Source organism: Bos taurus, chromosome 17 (assembly GCF_002263795.3).
Source record: "Bos taurus isolate L1 Dominette 01449 registration number 42190680 breed Hereford chromosome 17, ARS-UCD2.0, whole genome shotgun sequence".
In the NCBI taxonomy this organism is placed as follows: domain Eukaryota; kingdom Metazoa; phylum Chordata; class Mammalia; order Artiodactyla; family Bovidae; genus Bos; species Bos taurus.
Genome location: NC_037344.1, coordinates 11,487,275 through 11,504,086, shown reverse-complemented (window position 1 = coordinate 11,504,086; position 16,812 = coordinate 11,487,275). Strand labels below are relative to the sequence as shown.

General features: G+C 38.2%; 1 protein-coding gene across 4 annotated transcripts in view; it reads right to left on the bottom strand.

Moving 5' to 3' along the window:
• Positions 1–16,812, bottom strand: part of TTC29 (tetratricopeptide repeat domain 29) — a 277,080-nt gene that overhangs the window by 103,390 nt on the left and 156,878 nt on the right. For all 4 annotated transcript variants that reach the window (XM_059876103.1, XM_005217505.5, XM_024977370.1 and 1 more), the window contains 1 exon segment: positions 8,368–8,596. In XM_059876103.1, coding sequence (XP_059732086.1) covers positions 8,368–8,596 — 229 coding nt within the window.

The following is a 16,812-nucleotide window of genomic DNA, read 5'->3' as shown; positions in this document are numbered from 1 at the left end:
CATATGTGAATGTGGCTTTTTCATATTCTTTATAATGGATGAAGTCATCAGTGAAAAATAAAAAAAAGGATAGGGTGAGAAAATGTGGCTTGACATTAAACCAAGAACCACACTTCAAGCCAACACAAACCAAGGCTGGGAGACAAATTCAAGATTTTTTATTGTTTTCCTTTAAGAATATTAAATGATTTATAAAACTAGGATAATAGTTCTGGCACTCAAGGAAACCTTCACATGCCTTTTTGTAGAAAACAGTAAGTGTCTTTACTGACTAGCCAGTGTGTTCACCTATTTCTATGCTGAGGATTTGTATCCTATTTACCTGATATAATTTACACTTGGTTACAGTAAGAATGTGCATGAAGGCCACGATACTGGTATCATCAGTGAAGTGCCCAACCATGTTTGCTTTCCAGGTGGCACCAGTGGTAAAGAACCTTCCTGCCAATGCAGTAAACATGAGACTCGGGTTTGATCTCTGGGTGGGGAAGATCCCCTAGAGGAGGGCATGGCGACCCACTCCAGTGTTCTTGCCTAGAGAATCCCATGGACAGAGGAGCCTGGTGGGCTACAGTCCATTGGGTCACACACAGTCAGATACGACTAAGGTGAAAGGCAATGGCACCCCACTCCCGTACTCTTGCCTGGAAAATCTCACGGATGGAGAAGTCTGGTGGGCTGCAGTCCATGGGGTCGCTAAGAGTGGGACACGACTGAGCAACTTCCCTTTCACATTTCACTTTCATGCATTGGAGAAGGAAATGGCAACCCACTCTGGGGTCGCACAGAGTTGGACACGACTGAAGCGACTTAGCAGTAGCAGCAGCAGCAGCATGCACAATCACATTTCTAGGTTAACAGTTCTATTAAGTTGGATAAATAAAGCTTGAGCTTCTGTGTCACTGCTCCTCATCGGGGTCTGTGATCTCCAAAAGGCAAGATGAATTAGCTTTTCATTAAAAAAAATTTCATGATGGTACAGATACTAATTCTGGTAAGGAAAATAAACTATATTGTGGAAAAATCAGCAGAAATTCTGAGATTAATTGATAAATTCTGAGATTGATTCCAGAGTCAAACAATTTCTGTTGCTTCAGATTTGAATAATTCTATTGAACTGTAATAAAATTTGAATTCCTTCTAAATTCTCAAATTTGGGAGGAGAATCTTTTCTTATTTTACTGTTGGTAGGGGAAGGAGGAATGTTAAATCATTCCCACCATATCTAAATGTATTAGAAGAGTAAAGAGGTGTCTATATTTGCTATTTTCCCTCTGAAAGACACAGAGATAAGAGGTGATTCTGGTGAATTGCTGTTCTATTTTATCTAGAGACTCGAGTGCTCTCACGGCTCTATTCCCTTAGGAGGTCATGTTCCTTTGCTTAAAAGAATATTGCCTGCTCTGTGAGCTAATGATTTGTTTGGAGGATGTAAGTCTCAGAGGTGAAGATAACCTCATGGCTTTTATAATGTGTCTTTCGAATCTTTGATCTGCTTTTTACTGAATACCTGGGACCCCTCAATAGCAAGATTAAAGACGCCTCTTCAGAGAAGAAAGGCAAAATTTGAAAAACTAAAAGCTCCTCAGATTTCCAAATAATATTTCCCCATTTCTTCATTTTGTCAATATCATATTGGTGTTATCCTCCATTCATGTCATAATTGGATGGTAAATAAAAAATACAGTATTGGATCATTACAGTTTTTTCCCCCATATTTTCCAAGGAGACAGGGAACTACAAATCTTGTTTTCATCAAGTAGTTAATACAAACTAGCTCATACCGAGGGCATACATACACACTTTGAATTCCATTTAATTTGACAAATATTTACTTGGTACCTAGTAGGTGTCAGACATGTCTTCTTTTGTAGGGAATATCAAGACTCTGAATCTGATTTCAAGAGACTCTTACTCTGATCAGGCAGACAAGGCAAGTATAGAAATGGCCATGATAAGATGCAGAATATGACAAATGAAAAATACCTGGAGAGAAATGGATAATATTTAATATGAGAAGAGAGAGGAGAAACAATATTAAGTGAGAAGAGAATGAGGCAAGATCTCAGTATTTGAGAAGGACCTTTCAAGGTGGGTGAGATTTCCCCAGAGAGGGCTGGCCTTAGCTGAAAGTAAGGCAATAATAGGGTTATGGTGTGTATGTGGACAGGGGAGGGAGGTGGTCAAAAAGGTTGAGAAGCTTGTATTAACTTGTGAACAGGAATGACTCCATGAAAATTTTTAAACAGAGCAAAGACAATAATAAAGAGTTATGGTTTAAGAAATAATTTTGAAGCATTTAAAAATTTTTGTGGAGCTTCCCTGGTGGCTGAATGGTAAAGAATCTGCCTGCCAATGCACGAGACATAGGTTTAATCCCTGGATCAGGAAGATCCCCTGGAGAAAGAAATGGCAACCCACTTCAGTATTCTTGCCCAGGAAATCCCATAGACAGAGAAGCCTGGCGGGCTTTGGCCATGGGATCGCAAAAGAGTTGGACACGACTTAGTGACTAGAAACAACAAAATTTTAGTGTAAAACAAACAAGGTGTTTGATAATGTCCTATAGGTTTTATGTACAAACAAAATACCTACCACTAAAAATGCTGACTATACCAGTAGTATGTGAATTCTCATTTGCCATGAATCTGAAAGATTATTATTTTTCACTTTTATAATGATATAGCTCATTTAGGCATAAATTTCTAGTTTTGGTCAAATGAATCAATAAGGGGGTATAATTTTATAGAGTTATGGAGAATTTAATCTTCTCCACCACATGAATAGCTGAATTTTTACTGTCTGAATAATCCTTTTTATTTTTTGATTATGGTAACATTGTTTTATAACATGAGTTGCACGTGTAGAACACTCTATTTTTACTTCTGTGTACTTTACAGCATGCTTACCACCAAAAATTTAGTTTTTGTCCATCACCATATAGTTGATCCCCTTCATCCATTTTGTTCCCCCACCTCCCCGTGGTAACCACTATTCTAGGGCTTCCCTGATGGCTCAGTCAGTAAAGAGTCTACCTGCCAATGCAGGAGACCCAGGATTGATTCCTGATCCCGGAAGATCTCCTGGAGAAGGAAGTGGCAACCCACTCCAGTGTTCTTGCCTGGGAACCTGGGAAATCCCATGGACAGAGGAGCCTGGTGGGCTACAGTCCATGGGGTCGCAAGAGTTGAACACAACTTAGTGACTAAACCACCACCACCACCACCAACGACTACTCTGTCCCTATATCTATATGTTTGTTTTTATTCATTCATTTTGCTTTTTGTTTGTATTTTATATGTCTAAACAATATTTTGAAGTGCATTTTTGTTTGCTCCTAAGCCCTTTAGAACACAACATGCCCTTATAAAAAATGGGAAGATAAAATGTAAAAAGAATAGAAACATAAGTAGCTTTATAGACTAAAGCAAAGCAAAAGAGATTTTTAAAAAGCCAAAAACAAGACTGCAATAAATGAACACATGACTCTGATCTGAAGCTAGTTTTGAGGAGTATATATTTTTTTCATGATTATCACTGTGTTGGTTATAGTTTATCCCAACTAAATCTGAAAATTTTGCACCAAACCATTTGTCAAAACAAGTAATCTAATAAATGGATCATAATTTCACTGCTTTAGCTCCTGGGCAGAAAAGGTGAGAGACTAAAGGGAAGATAATTCAAAACTACAGAACAAATGCCCAAATATATGACAAGACAATATCCCAAATAAGCAAAGTATTATGTGAAAGTTAACTGTTGCCTATAAATATTTTTTGAGCACTTGAAATTGCACATTGAAATTCAGCAAGCCATCCACTTCTGAAGATTTCATCTTGCTTCCTCTTACTGTGCTTCTATTAAATGAGACCTTTCCTTATTTTCTACCTAGAGGACAGATAGTCATAAAGCAGTATTCTATTGATGTAAAAGAGTCAATAAATTTCTTTGTGCCAAGTTTACTTCTATTTACTACTTATTCTATGGAGGAAAGAAACAGCCAAATTATTGTTTCATGTAAATGACCTAAGGGGAAAAAAGACTACTAAATAGGAGATACCCAGCAATTCCACTCCTGAATATATAGCCGAAAAAAGCACTCATTCTAAAAGAACAGCCCAATGTTCGTATTGGCATTATTTACAACTGCCAAGATATGGAAGCAACCTAGGTGTCCATCAACAGATGAATGGGATGGAGAACAAGTAGCCCCCCACACATCACACACACAGGAAAACTACTGTCATAAAAAAGCATGAAATTTTGCCTTCTGCAGCATCATGGGTGGACTTGGAGGGCATTCTAAGTAAAGTCATATCAGATCAGATCAGATCAGATCAGTCGCTCAGTCGTGTCCGACTCTTTGCAACCCCATGAATCGCAGCACACCAGGCCTCACTGTCCATCACCAACTCCCGGAGTTCACTCAGACTCACGTCCATTGAGTCAGTGATGCCATCCAGCCATCTCATCCTCTGTCGTCCCCTTCTCCTCTTGCCCCCAATCCCTCCCAGCATCAGAATCTTTTCCAATGAGTCAACTCTTTGCATGAGGTGGCCAAAGTACTGGAGTTTCAGCTTTAGCACCATTCCTTCCAAAAAACACCCAGGACTGATCTCCTTTAGAATGGACTGGTTGGATCTCCTTGCAGTCCAGGGACTCTCAAGAGTCTTCTCCAACACCACAGTTCAAAAGCATCAATTCTTCGGTGCTCAGCCTTCTTCACAGTCCAACTCTCACATCCATACATGACCACAGGAAAAATCATAGCCTTGACTAGACAGATCTTTGTTGGCAAAGTAATGTCTCTGCTTTTGAACATGCTATCTAGGTTGGTCATAACTTTCCTTCCAAGGAGTAAGCATCTTTTAATTTCATGGCTGCAGTCACCATCTGCAGTGATTTTGGAGCCCCCCAAAATAAAGTCTGACACTGTTTCCACTGTTTTCCCATCTATTTCCCATGAAGTGATGGGACCAGATGCCATGATCTTCGTTTTCTGAATGTTGAGCTTTAAGCCAACTTTTTCACTCTCCACTTTCACCTTCATCAAGAGGCTTTTAAGTTCCTCTTCACTTTCTGCCATAAGGGTGGTGTCATCTGCATATCTGAGGTTATTGATATTTCTCCTGGCAATCTTGATTCCAGCTTGTGTTTCTTCCAGTCCAGCGTTTCTCACGATGTATTCTGCATGTAAGTTAAATAAGCAGGGTGATAATATACAGCCTTGACGTACTCCTTTTCCTATTTCGAACCAGTCTGTTGTTCCATGTCCAGTTCTAACTGTTGCTTCCTGACATGCATACAAATTTCTCAAGAGGCATAAGAAAGCCTTCTTCAGTGATCAATGCAAAGAAATAGAGGAAAACAATAGAATGGGAAAGACTAGAGATCTCTTCAAGAAAATCAGAGATACCAAAGGAACATTTCATGCAAAGATGGGCTAGATAAAGGACAGAAATGGTATGACCTAACAGAAGCAGAAGATATTAAGAAGAGATGGCAAGAATACACAGAAGAACTGTACAAAAAAGATCTTCACGACCCACATAATCATGATGGTGTGATCACTGACCTAGAGCCAGACATCCTGGAATGTGAAGTCAAGTGGGCCTTAGGAAGCATCACTAAGAACAAAGCTAGTGGAGGTGATAGAACTCCAGTTGAGCTATTCCAAATCCTGAAAGATGATGCTGTGAAAGTGTTGCACTCAATATGCCAGCAAATTTGGAAAACTCAGCAGTGGCCACAGACTGGAAAAGGTCAGTTTTCATTCCAATCCCAAAGAAAGGGAATGCCAAAGAATGCTCAAACTACCACACAATTGCACTCATCTCACACGCTAGTAAAGTAATGCTCAAAATTCTCCAAGCCAGGCTTCAGCAATATGTGAACCGTGAACTTCCTGATGTTCAATCTGGTTTTATTTTATTTTTTTTCATTTTTTTAAAATTTTATTTTATTTTAAAATTTTACATAACAAGCTGGTTTTAGAAAAGGCAGAGGAACCAGAGATCAAATTGCCGACATCCGCTGGATCATGGAAAAGTCATATAGAGAAAGACAAATACCATATAATATCACTTACATGTGGAATCTAAAAAACACAACAAACTAGCGAATAGTACAAACAAGAGGCTGACTCACAAATACAGAAAACAAAGCACTGATGAGCAGAATGGGGACGGGGCCACAAGGGGTGGAGGAGTGAAGGGTACAAACTATTGGGTGTAAGAGAGACTCAGGAATCTATGGTGAAACAAGAGGAACACAGCCAGTATTTTATAAATGTTTTATAACTGTAAATGGAAAGTAACCTCTAAAAATTGTGTAAAAAGTTAAAATACAGACAGGAGATGCCCCTTTACGTTATGAAATTTTGACTTACGGTTTTTTTTTTTTTTTGCTTCTTTTTTTTAAATTTTATTTTATTTTTAAACTTTACAATATTGTATTAGTTTTGCCAAATATCGAAATGAATTCGCCACAGGTATACATGTGTTCCCCATCCTGAACCCTCCTCCCTCCTCCCTCCCCATACCATCTCTCTGGGTCGTCCCAGTGCACCAGCCCCAAGCATCCAGTATCGTGCATCGAACCTGGACTGGCAACTTGTTTCATACATGATATTTCACATGTTTCAATGCCATTCTCCCAAATCTTCCCACCCTCTCCGTCTCCAACAGAGTCCATAAGACTGTTCTTTACATCAGTGTCTCTTTTGCTGTCTCGTGCACAGGGTTATTGTTACCCTCTTTCTAAATTCCATATATATGCATTAGTATACTGTATTGGTGTTTTTCCTTCTGGCTTACTTCACTCTGTATAATAGGCTCCAGTTTCATCCACCTCATTAGAACTGATTCAAATGTATTCTTTTTAATGGCTGAGTAATACTCCATTGTGTATACATACCATAGCTTTCTTATCCATTCATCTGCTGATGGACATCTAGGTGGTTTCCATGTCCTGGCTATTATAAACAGTGCTGCGATGAACATTGGGGTACACGTGTCTCTTTCCCTTCTGGTTTACGATTTGATTTGTTCCCAAATCAAAACATTTACGATTTAAATGTTCCCAAACATTTAAAATATTTTGCTTTAAAAATCTGATTTACAAGCAAATAGTTACGTAATCCAAAGGTCTTTCATAGGCAGCATTTTTTAAAAATTGTTTAAAAATCCTAAAGTTCTTAAATGGGGACTAGAATCCAGTCGAGTTGATATATAAAATCGACCCTTACATCCACTTTTAGTTATTTGTTTTTAATAGACTATTCTGACTAATTATCACATTCTTGTGATTAGGTAGGAAAAAGTAGGATTAAGAGAAATTACTATCAAATATTTTGTCAATTAATAGTCACAACTGAATTAGAGAAAGATAGGAAAACTGACTATCATAATAAAGTAAGAGTATACTACTGATTAGCATCTATGTACACTTGCTCTTGTCAGTAAGGTACAACACTGAACATTTTTTAAAACATAAACTTATTTCATATTCCTTACAACTGATCAGTACCTACTGTTGAGTATTTAAGATAACTGAAAAAATGGTGATTTGTCAAGTTGAATAAGTCATTATCACTACTGTATGCTTTCCTTAAGCATTGAAGTTACAATATAGCATGAAAATGCATTCAACATTCACATAGTGATGAATAAATAAATAAAAATAAATAAAATAAAATAAATAAATAAAAATAAAGTTACCACTAAAATTAAAATTGCCAATGGTTGAATAAACTTTTATAAAGAAAATGACTTAGCCATTAAAAGTGATACAAAAATCTACAGTGTTCTCAAAAAGCAGAGAAGAAGTTGTGATACATATATACAATGGAATATTACTCAGCCATAAAAGGAACAAAATTGGGTCATTTGTAGAGATGTGGATGAATATACAGTTTGTCGTACAGAGTGAAGCAAGTTGGAAAGAAAAACAAATATTGTGTATTAACACACATATATGGAATCGAGAAAATGGGTATGAATGAAACTAAATTTGCAGGGCAGGAATAGAGATGCAGATGTAGAGAGCTGAGCTGAACACAGTGGGGGAAGGAGACGCAGTTGGGACAGACAGAGAGCAGCACTGACGTACATACACCACCATGTGTGAAACAGAGCTGGTGGGGAGCTGCTGACAGCACAGGGAGCTCAGCTCGGTGCGCTGTGATGACATGGGCGGGGTGGGGTGGGGAGTGGAGGGAGCCCCAAGAGGGACGGGATCTATCTATCTATCTATCTATCTATCTATACTTTCAGCGGTTTCACGTTGTTGTACAGCAGAAACTAACGCAACGTTCTAAAAAATTATCCTCCAATTGAAACAAACAAACAAACAAAAGCAACGCCTTACCAGAAGTTGGATCAGGTGTAATGTCGCTTCTACTCTCCTTCCATGACAGCAGGTAGTCAAGGCTGGTGAGGTCTGCAGATTCTATACAACTGTTAACCGTCAGCATCATCTGATGAGCTTTTGCGATTCCATAATGCACTTTAGTTTCATCCTTCAGAGATATGTTCATTATGTCTGCTGTTGTGTTGAAAGCTTGCTGAAAGTATTCAGAAGCTTTGCTGTAGTGGCCCTAAAGATGTAAGAGAAATATTTTTTCTTAATTTTTATTTTACTTTTCCACATATCTGCCCACCATGGCATTTGCCACACTGATCATTCAACAGTCTTAGCAGTTTATCTTCAAGAAGAAAGATGACAAGCAGGATCTCTCTTAGAGTAACTTTTCTTTTAAAAGTTGTGATTACTAACCGTGCAGTATCTTAAAGTTAATTCACCAAGAAAGGTATACCAACTGGGTGGAATGCTATGAAACCTAAGTTTTTAAGATAAAAAAATGGTCAAATATTAGCATTTTTTTGTATGGTTCAATCTAATATATAGAAGCAAAAAGAAGTTTGTGAAAGAGTGAACCATTTCACATTGATTTAGATAGAATTTTCTTACTTGTAGCACTGGATTTACCAAATTAAATCTTTTGAACTGGCTTTTGTTTTCAGTCATAGCAAGAGATCATCCTGGTCAGCTCACTGAATCAAAGGCAGGTGAAAATGGATGAATATTCCTGCCCTTTGGCTACCGTGTTTTCCCATGTGCTCACGTCATTCTTGACCCAGAATGTGGAAGAAAATATTTTGAAAAAAATGTGATCTTGACAACAGCACTAGCATAACTCAAAGGGTCATTTAAATGTCTTTTTTTCTCCAAATCCTTTGCAACATTTTAAATTATAAAAATTCAAGGTTTTTCCTTTTCCCTTCCCATCTCCTTCCTTCCTTCTCTCTCTTCCTCCCTTTCTTTCTCATTCTCATTGTTCCTTCTAAAACCTACTGTCTACAAATAAGTAACATTTACCTAACTCTCATGAAGTGTGAGGACCAGTGCTAAGTACTTCATAGGTATTATGTCATCAGCTTTCATAGGTCACATTATGAGGAAATACTATCCCTATTTTACAAATAATGAAACTGAGCCTGAGAAGGGACTATTTCTGCCACCTCCAAGTCTTCTAAAAATCCTCCTTAAAACTCTTCCTCAAAAGAGGATATTATTTTTAGGATTAGCTATACTTGTAAAGACTCTAGGGAATGAAAATTTCCTTTCTTCATTGATTTATAACCCTGGCAAGTCCATTCTCTTGCCTTTCCCGCCCCTCTCCTTCCTTTCCTTCTCTCTTTCATACACACGAAAACATGAATGCACACTCTTTTGAAGAGAAATGTTTTATTTACTATAAACTTTCAAGTCATTTTTCTCATGGCATTTTATGAAGTAACTGGAAATAAAAATCACCATTGAAACAGCTTTATACTACATGTCAGTACAGGTAAAATGCATACTCAACACCCATGCACCTCTGTACAATCAGAACCCAAAGAGCAGAAAGACTGATTGAATAAAGAGGCTGCCAGCAAGGTGAGGAGGAGAGAAAGAGCAGGGCTTATGTGACAGTTATGTTATATACATGTACAGCACATGTAACACTGTTACATGCCCACAGGGACAGTTCAGGGGAACTCTTCAAATGGCTCATTCTGATTACATTTTCTAATGTAAACAGACTCCCTCATCAATAACAATTTTTGTCTGTTAAGATGAACAATTCTTTCTCTTATTTCAAAATATAAAACAGGATTTTTTTAGATCCTTTTTTTGACCACACTCTGAGGCATGTGAGATCTCAGTTTCCCAACCAGGGATCAAACTCACACCCTAGGCAGTGGAAGCGCAGAGTCTTAACCAGTGGACTGCCGAGGAAGACCTCTAAAACAGGATTTATATGAGAATTAGATTTTGCAATTAAGAAAATATAAAACTGTATCAAATACATTTGTATGCCAATTAAATAAATTATATGATTGGAAAATAATATCAATATTGAATATGAAAATATAACAACTTAAAATTATAAATTGTTCTGTTAGATATCAAAGATATGGGACAAAATAGATGAAAATACATGACTAGACCAAACGTTTCTATTTTTAAAAACAGAGAAGTATAAGTATCTAATTATTGTTCTAGCTATCATCCTGAGCTTTAGGCTGTTCATTTTTTCTTAAAGTCTTTATTGAATTTCTTACAATACTATGTCTGTTGGTTATGTTTTTGGTTTTTTGGCTGAGATGCATGTGGGATCTTATCTCCCCCACCAGGGATCAAATGTGTAACTCCTGCAACCGGAAGTGCAGTGGAAGTGCAAGTCTTCACCACTGGACTGTTTCAGGTGGTAATATCAATTTAGGAGAATTATTCATAAATAAATAAAGGTATATTTGAATTTCCAGAATTATTTTGATATATTATTATGTTGAAACAAGCTCATTCATCCAATGAACAGCTATTATTTGCCTGGCCCATGCCAGGCAGTAGAGATTCAGCAATGAATAAAGTTTATACAAGCAGGCAAGCTTACTGCTAGTGAAAAAGTGAAAGTGAAAGTCGTTCAGTCGTGTTCCACTCTTTGTGACCCCATGGACTCTAGTCCACGAAATTCTCCAGGCCGGAATACTGAAGAGGGTAGCCTTTCCCTTCTCCGGGGGATTTTCCCAACCCAGGGATTGAACCTACCCTGCATTGCAGGCAGATTCTTTACCAGATGAGCCACAACGGAAGCTCTACTGCTAGTGGGAATATTCATTTATTGGTATTCTAACTTTTATTAGGCTTTTTTTAAACAAATGCTTTCTCCCCTAAATACTTCTGTATTAGGTAATCATTCTTCCATCAAATTGTGCCTAGAGTTCAATCTTGAGACACACATACCTGTCATAAAACTGCTATCAACCTAGATTTCTCTAGTTTAAAGCTCTCTTAAGTAATACAATATCAATTCTTCTCTGATGCAAGAATTTTTATACATACCTTTTTAGAGAAAGGTTTTATTAGTGTGCTTTGTAATTCCAGATTTTCACTCTTAAAGAGTTTACCATCTAAATATAATCCCCTCTCCAAAGGTTCTGTCCAACCTTCCAAGTTCCTGTTATCAGTGAATCCTCCTATTCTATTATAAAATTCAGAAGATTCCAGTAATTAATCCTGGTAATCTCAAATATGAGTTTGAGGATACAGAAGTGATATATAGAAATGAATTTAGCATCTCATAACTGCATTTTATTGGAAGAAACAACTTCATTTAATGTTATAAATATCAGTAACAAGCATTTAGTGGACAATTTCAGGACAGGATCTTGATGACATCATAGACCTTGAAACAAAACTTGCATTATTACACTATAAGAGAATTTTCATGCATTATTGTGATCTTTCTTAGTGTCTAAATTGTCATTGCTCTGTCCAATGAGCAAGCTCAAAGTAAATGGGCAGTTTCTTGGTACAAAGGAGGAATCATTTCTTACACATTTTCCTTACCCTGTTACTGTTGGAACTACCATTGTTTTAATTATGTGATTATGCTCTGACCTCATTAGAGGATAAAAGATCTCATAAAAGGTCTGCATCTATTTATTTTCCCTAAAATATTCTCATCTGACTCCTTTACATTGATGGTATATTTTCAATTAAAAACGAATCACATCGGGAGGGTGGGATGGGTGGTCCATCTTCTATCATTATACAGCAAAAAGTAAATTAATTAGGATGTTTTTAAGATGTGTTAACTTTAATTATAATAGCACTATAATAATTAGAGAAAACGAACAGTGGAAACAGTGTCAGACTTTATTTTTCTGGGCTCCAAAATCACTGCAGATGGTGACTGCAGCCATGAAATTAAAAGACACTTACTCCTTGGAAGGAAAGTTATGACCAACCTAGATAGCATATTCAAAAGCAGAGACATTACTTTGCCAACAAAGGTTCGTCTAGTCAAGGCTATGGTTTTTCCTGTGGTCATGTATGGATGTGAGAGTTGGACTGTGAAGAAGGCTGAGCACCGAAGAATTGATGCTTTTGAACTGTGGTGTTGGAGAAGACTCTTGAGAGTCCCTTGGACTGCAAGGAGATCCAACCAGTCCATTCTGAAGGAGATCAGCCCTGGGATTTCTTTGGAAGGAATGATGCTAAAGCTGAAACTCCAGTTCTTTGGCCACCTCATGCAAAGAGTTGACTCATTGGAAAAGACTCTGATGCTGGGAGGGATTGGGGGCAAGAGGAGAAGGGGACGACAGAGGATGAGATGGCTGGATGGCATCACTGACTCGATGGACGTGAGTCTGAGTGAACTCCGGGAGTTGGTGATGGACAGGGAGGCCTGGCGTGCTGCGATTCATGGGGTCGCAAAGAGTCGGACACGACTGAGCGACTGATCTGATCTGATATTTCCAAATAGAGTTTAATATTATAATTGTGGTCTTATAAATAATATTATTTCTTGGAAATTACTGTTAAGAATACAATTAAAGGGACTTCCCTAGTTGTCCAATAGCTAACGCTTTGTGCTTCCAGGGAAGGGGGGCCTGGATTTGATCCCTGGCTGGGAACTGGATTCCACATACCACAACCAAGAGTTCAAATGCCACAGCTAAAGATTCCGCATGTTGCAAACTAAGACCCAGTGCAGCCAAATAAATATAAATAAATATTGAAAAAGAATACAATTAGAATACATTTCATGAATAATATAAAGCCAGAAAAGGTATGATGAGGGCTGTTTATAGAGGTCCTTAAAAGGTAGACTGACAAGTATCAGCACTGTTAGAGTTGCTTTTAAAGATTCAGTGTGATTTTTCAAAATGTCAAAATATTGGACAAAAATGAAGCAGAAGCTTGGAATTTTAAAAGGGACTACTTACTCTCAACTGGTATAAAATGGGTTACAAATTTATGGATCAATTCAATGAACTCACGTATTTTTGTTCACAAAAATATTTTGAACTCTGTGCCAGGTACTCTTCTAGAAATTGGAAAGAAATTTAAAAAGGGCAGACCTGTTCTCTGTTTTCATTAAGCTCTCATTTTAGACACATTCAACAAGGAGAAGAAAAATATCATAAACAAGAAAATGGTGATCAGTGCTGCATGGCAAACTATAGTCACACGAAAGGGTGAGCTGGTGGCTACTTTTGATTAGGTTGCCCCAAGGAAGACCTCTCTGAAGAAGTGGCATTTAGCTGAGTTCTGAGTGACAAGAAGCCAGCCATGTGCAGTTCCGCTTGGGGAGCTGTCCATACAAAGCATCCTGGCTAGGGCAAATGTCCTCAGGTAGAAATCAGTTCAGCATGTTTGAAGAGCTCCTTGAAAGTCCCTTTGCCTGTGGTGGAGAGGATAAGGAGAGAGGAAGGCAATGAAATCAGAGATTGGGTGTGGGGGAGATAATGCATCTCATACAGACTTTTCAGTCAGGGTGAAGATTTATATTTATGTTCCCAGAAGCCTGGGAAGCAATGGAAATATTTTAATACAAGATGTAGCCTGCCAGGCTCCTCTGTCCGTGGGATTCTCCAGGCAAGAATACTGGAGTGGGTTGCCATGTCCTTCACCAGGGGAACTTCCTGATCCAAGTATTGAACACACATCTTTTACATCTCCTGCATTGGCAGGCAGGTTCTTTAGCACTAGGGTACCTGGGAAGCAATTTTATTCACATTTTGAAACAATTACTTGGGCTTCTGTATGCAGACTGGATTAGATGGAGGAGAAATGGGGAAAGAGGTTCAGAGCTGACTTCAGTAGTACACATGAGAAAACATAGTGTCCTAACCAGATGTGGGTCACCTGGAGAGAGGAGGGTGGATCTGAGGTGTGTTTTGGTGGCAGGAAGGTCAGAGTTTGCTTCTGGGTTGGATATAAAGCAGGATGGGAAAGAAGAATCAAGACTATCCAGATGAATGGCTTTGGCAATGGGGCTGATGGATAATGGTTGTCATTTACTGAGATGTGGAAGCCTTGTACGTCAAGGGCGGGAGGAAACACACGAAATCTGAGATATCTATTAGGAGACATCCAGGGAGAGATGCTAGGGGGACAGCTGGCTTCACGCGTCCTAAGTCCAAAGGCGAGATCAGAGTTGGAGATATACATTTGGATGGTATTTAAAGCCATGGGCCTATCTGAGGTCAGATAAGAAGAGCTTATAGATTGAGAAGAGAAGGTTGCCTACAGAATGCCTGAATAGTATTCTATCCTGCTTAAACACTAAGTAGGGAGAGAAATAGAATTTAGGGAGAAAGATGGATGAGTTGAGTTCAGTTTTTAATAGGTTATATTTGAAGAGATCTAAGTGAAGATGTCAAATAGGCAGTGAGAATGAGCCTACATGAAGGAGACCTGAGTTTGAGAAACTAAGTTAAATGCTACTGTGTATCCAGTATATGCCAGGAACCATGTGCATACTTTCAAATTTCTCATCCTCAGATAACCAGTCTGCAAGGTGTCTTGTTACTGATATATGAAAGATGAGGAAACTGAGGAAGAAAGAATTAACTTGCCCAAGGTCACAGGTAAGAAAAAATGAGGGCAGATTTAAAGTCAGGTGGGGAAAAATTGGTATAGTTCCTCTGTCCTGCTACAGTTTTATTCAAGGAAAAGCTTAACATTAATAGATAGTGTGTGTTCCAAATAGCTTGTGAAATTGTTTGGGTAGGTTAACTGGAACAAAGGCATTTAATACAATTAGGAAACATTTATAAGCAACTGAATAGCAGATATATGAAATAATGCTTTTAATGAAATAATGCTAATAACGATTGATGCTTTTTCTAGGAAATGGCTTTCTAGGACTAGGAGGAAATTTAGGATGCCTCAAAAAGACAAGGAGAAGAAAAAGCAACTATCACTTAGTTCTAATCCACTTAGCTATACATTTTCAAATCATACTTTAAGAGTAATGATTTAACATCTCAGACTCAGCCTGAGAAGTCATCAGTAGATTTTCTGACTTGAGAAAATATCAGCAGAGAATCAGAAAACTGCATAAAAACTGAGCATAACATTAATAATTTTAGTTTCAAAGCTTTGTCTTGAAGTCTGTGATGTCATAAAAACACTACAGTATTATGTTCTTAATATTACACTATCAGTGACTATTTACATTACAGTATTATGTTCTTAATATTACAGTATCAGTGACTATTTACATTACAGTATTATGTTCTTAATATTACACTATCAGTGACTATTTACCACATTAAGATACAAGCAATCACAGAGGCACATGAATCTACTTGTATCACTGAAGGTATGCATATTTGAAGAGAGCACGATACCTAGAATCCTCCAAATTGTATAATAGACTAGGGATACACTGGTAAAAAATATCAACTTTTGGTACTTGACCCAGCCTTTGGATATTATTTGTTTCTAGCTTTAGATATTAAATTCTTCTTCAAAAATTACTAATCAGAGAATAAAGTACATGTGGATAAGATACTCTTGGTAAAAAATTAAGAAAATGTGAGTATAAAAATATGGCATGCATGCTAAGTCGCTTTAGTCATGTCCAACTCTGTGCAACGCTATGGACTGTAGCCCGCCAGGCTCCTCTGTCCATGGGATTCTCCAGGCAACAATAGTGGAGTGGGTTGCCAGGCCCTCCTCCAGGGGATTTTCCTGACCCAGGGATTAAAAGCGCATCTCTTACGTCTCCTGCATTGGCATGTGGGTTCTTTACCTCTAGTGCCACCTGGGAAGCCCTTACAAAAATATTACCCATCAGATACATTTATGGCTTTTACCTTCCTTATGCTTTCTGTAATTGGGAAAATAAAGGCTGATATTTGATGTCCACGTTATAGTTAAAAAAACACACAACTGTATTCTGGGTATTGTTTGGTAGAAGGGTAAAACAATTCGTGCTTTTTGCACCTCTCTTTTGAAGGGCAATCTTTTAAAAAGGTAAGACTACACATGTTTTGGGACTTCTCTGGTGGTCCAGTGGTTAAGACTTTGCCTTCCAATGCAGGGGGTGTCGGTTTGATCCCTGGTCAGGGAACTAAGATCCCACATGCCTCTTGGTCTTAAAACTTAAAACAAAGCATTATTATAACAAATTCAATAAAGAATTTTCAGAAAACTGTCCACACTCTTCTTGATCCCCTGCCAAAAGACTATATATATTTATTAGGAATGTCAATTCTGCCACCCTAGGATAAGCTTGCCCATTAGATGGTGAGCTGCACAAGGGCATAAGCTTTGACTCTTGTTTTCATCACTATATCCTGAAAAAGTACACAAAAGGAAATACAAAATCAGTCATACAGGGTCATGAGAGGCAGAGAGCAGAACACAGAGATGGGGCTGGCAGGCACCCAACAGAGAGAGAGCCTGGGGGGTGACACATGGGGGGAACACAAAGAGGGGCAACAGAGTGGGGAGAGGGAGAGGACAGCC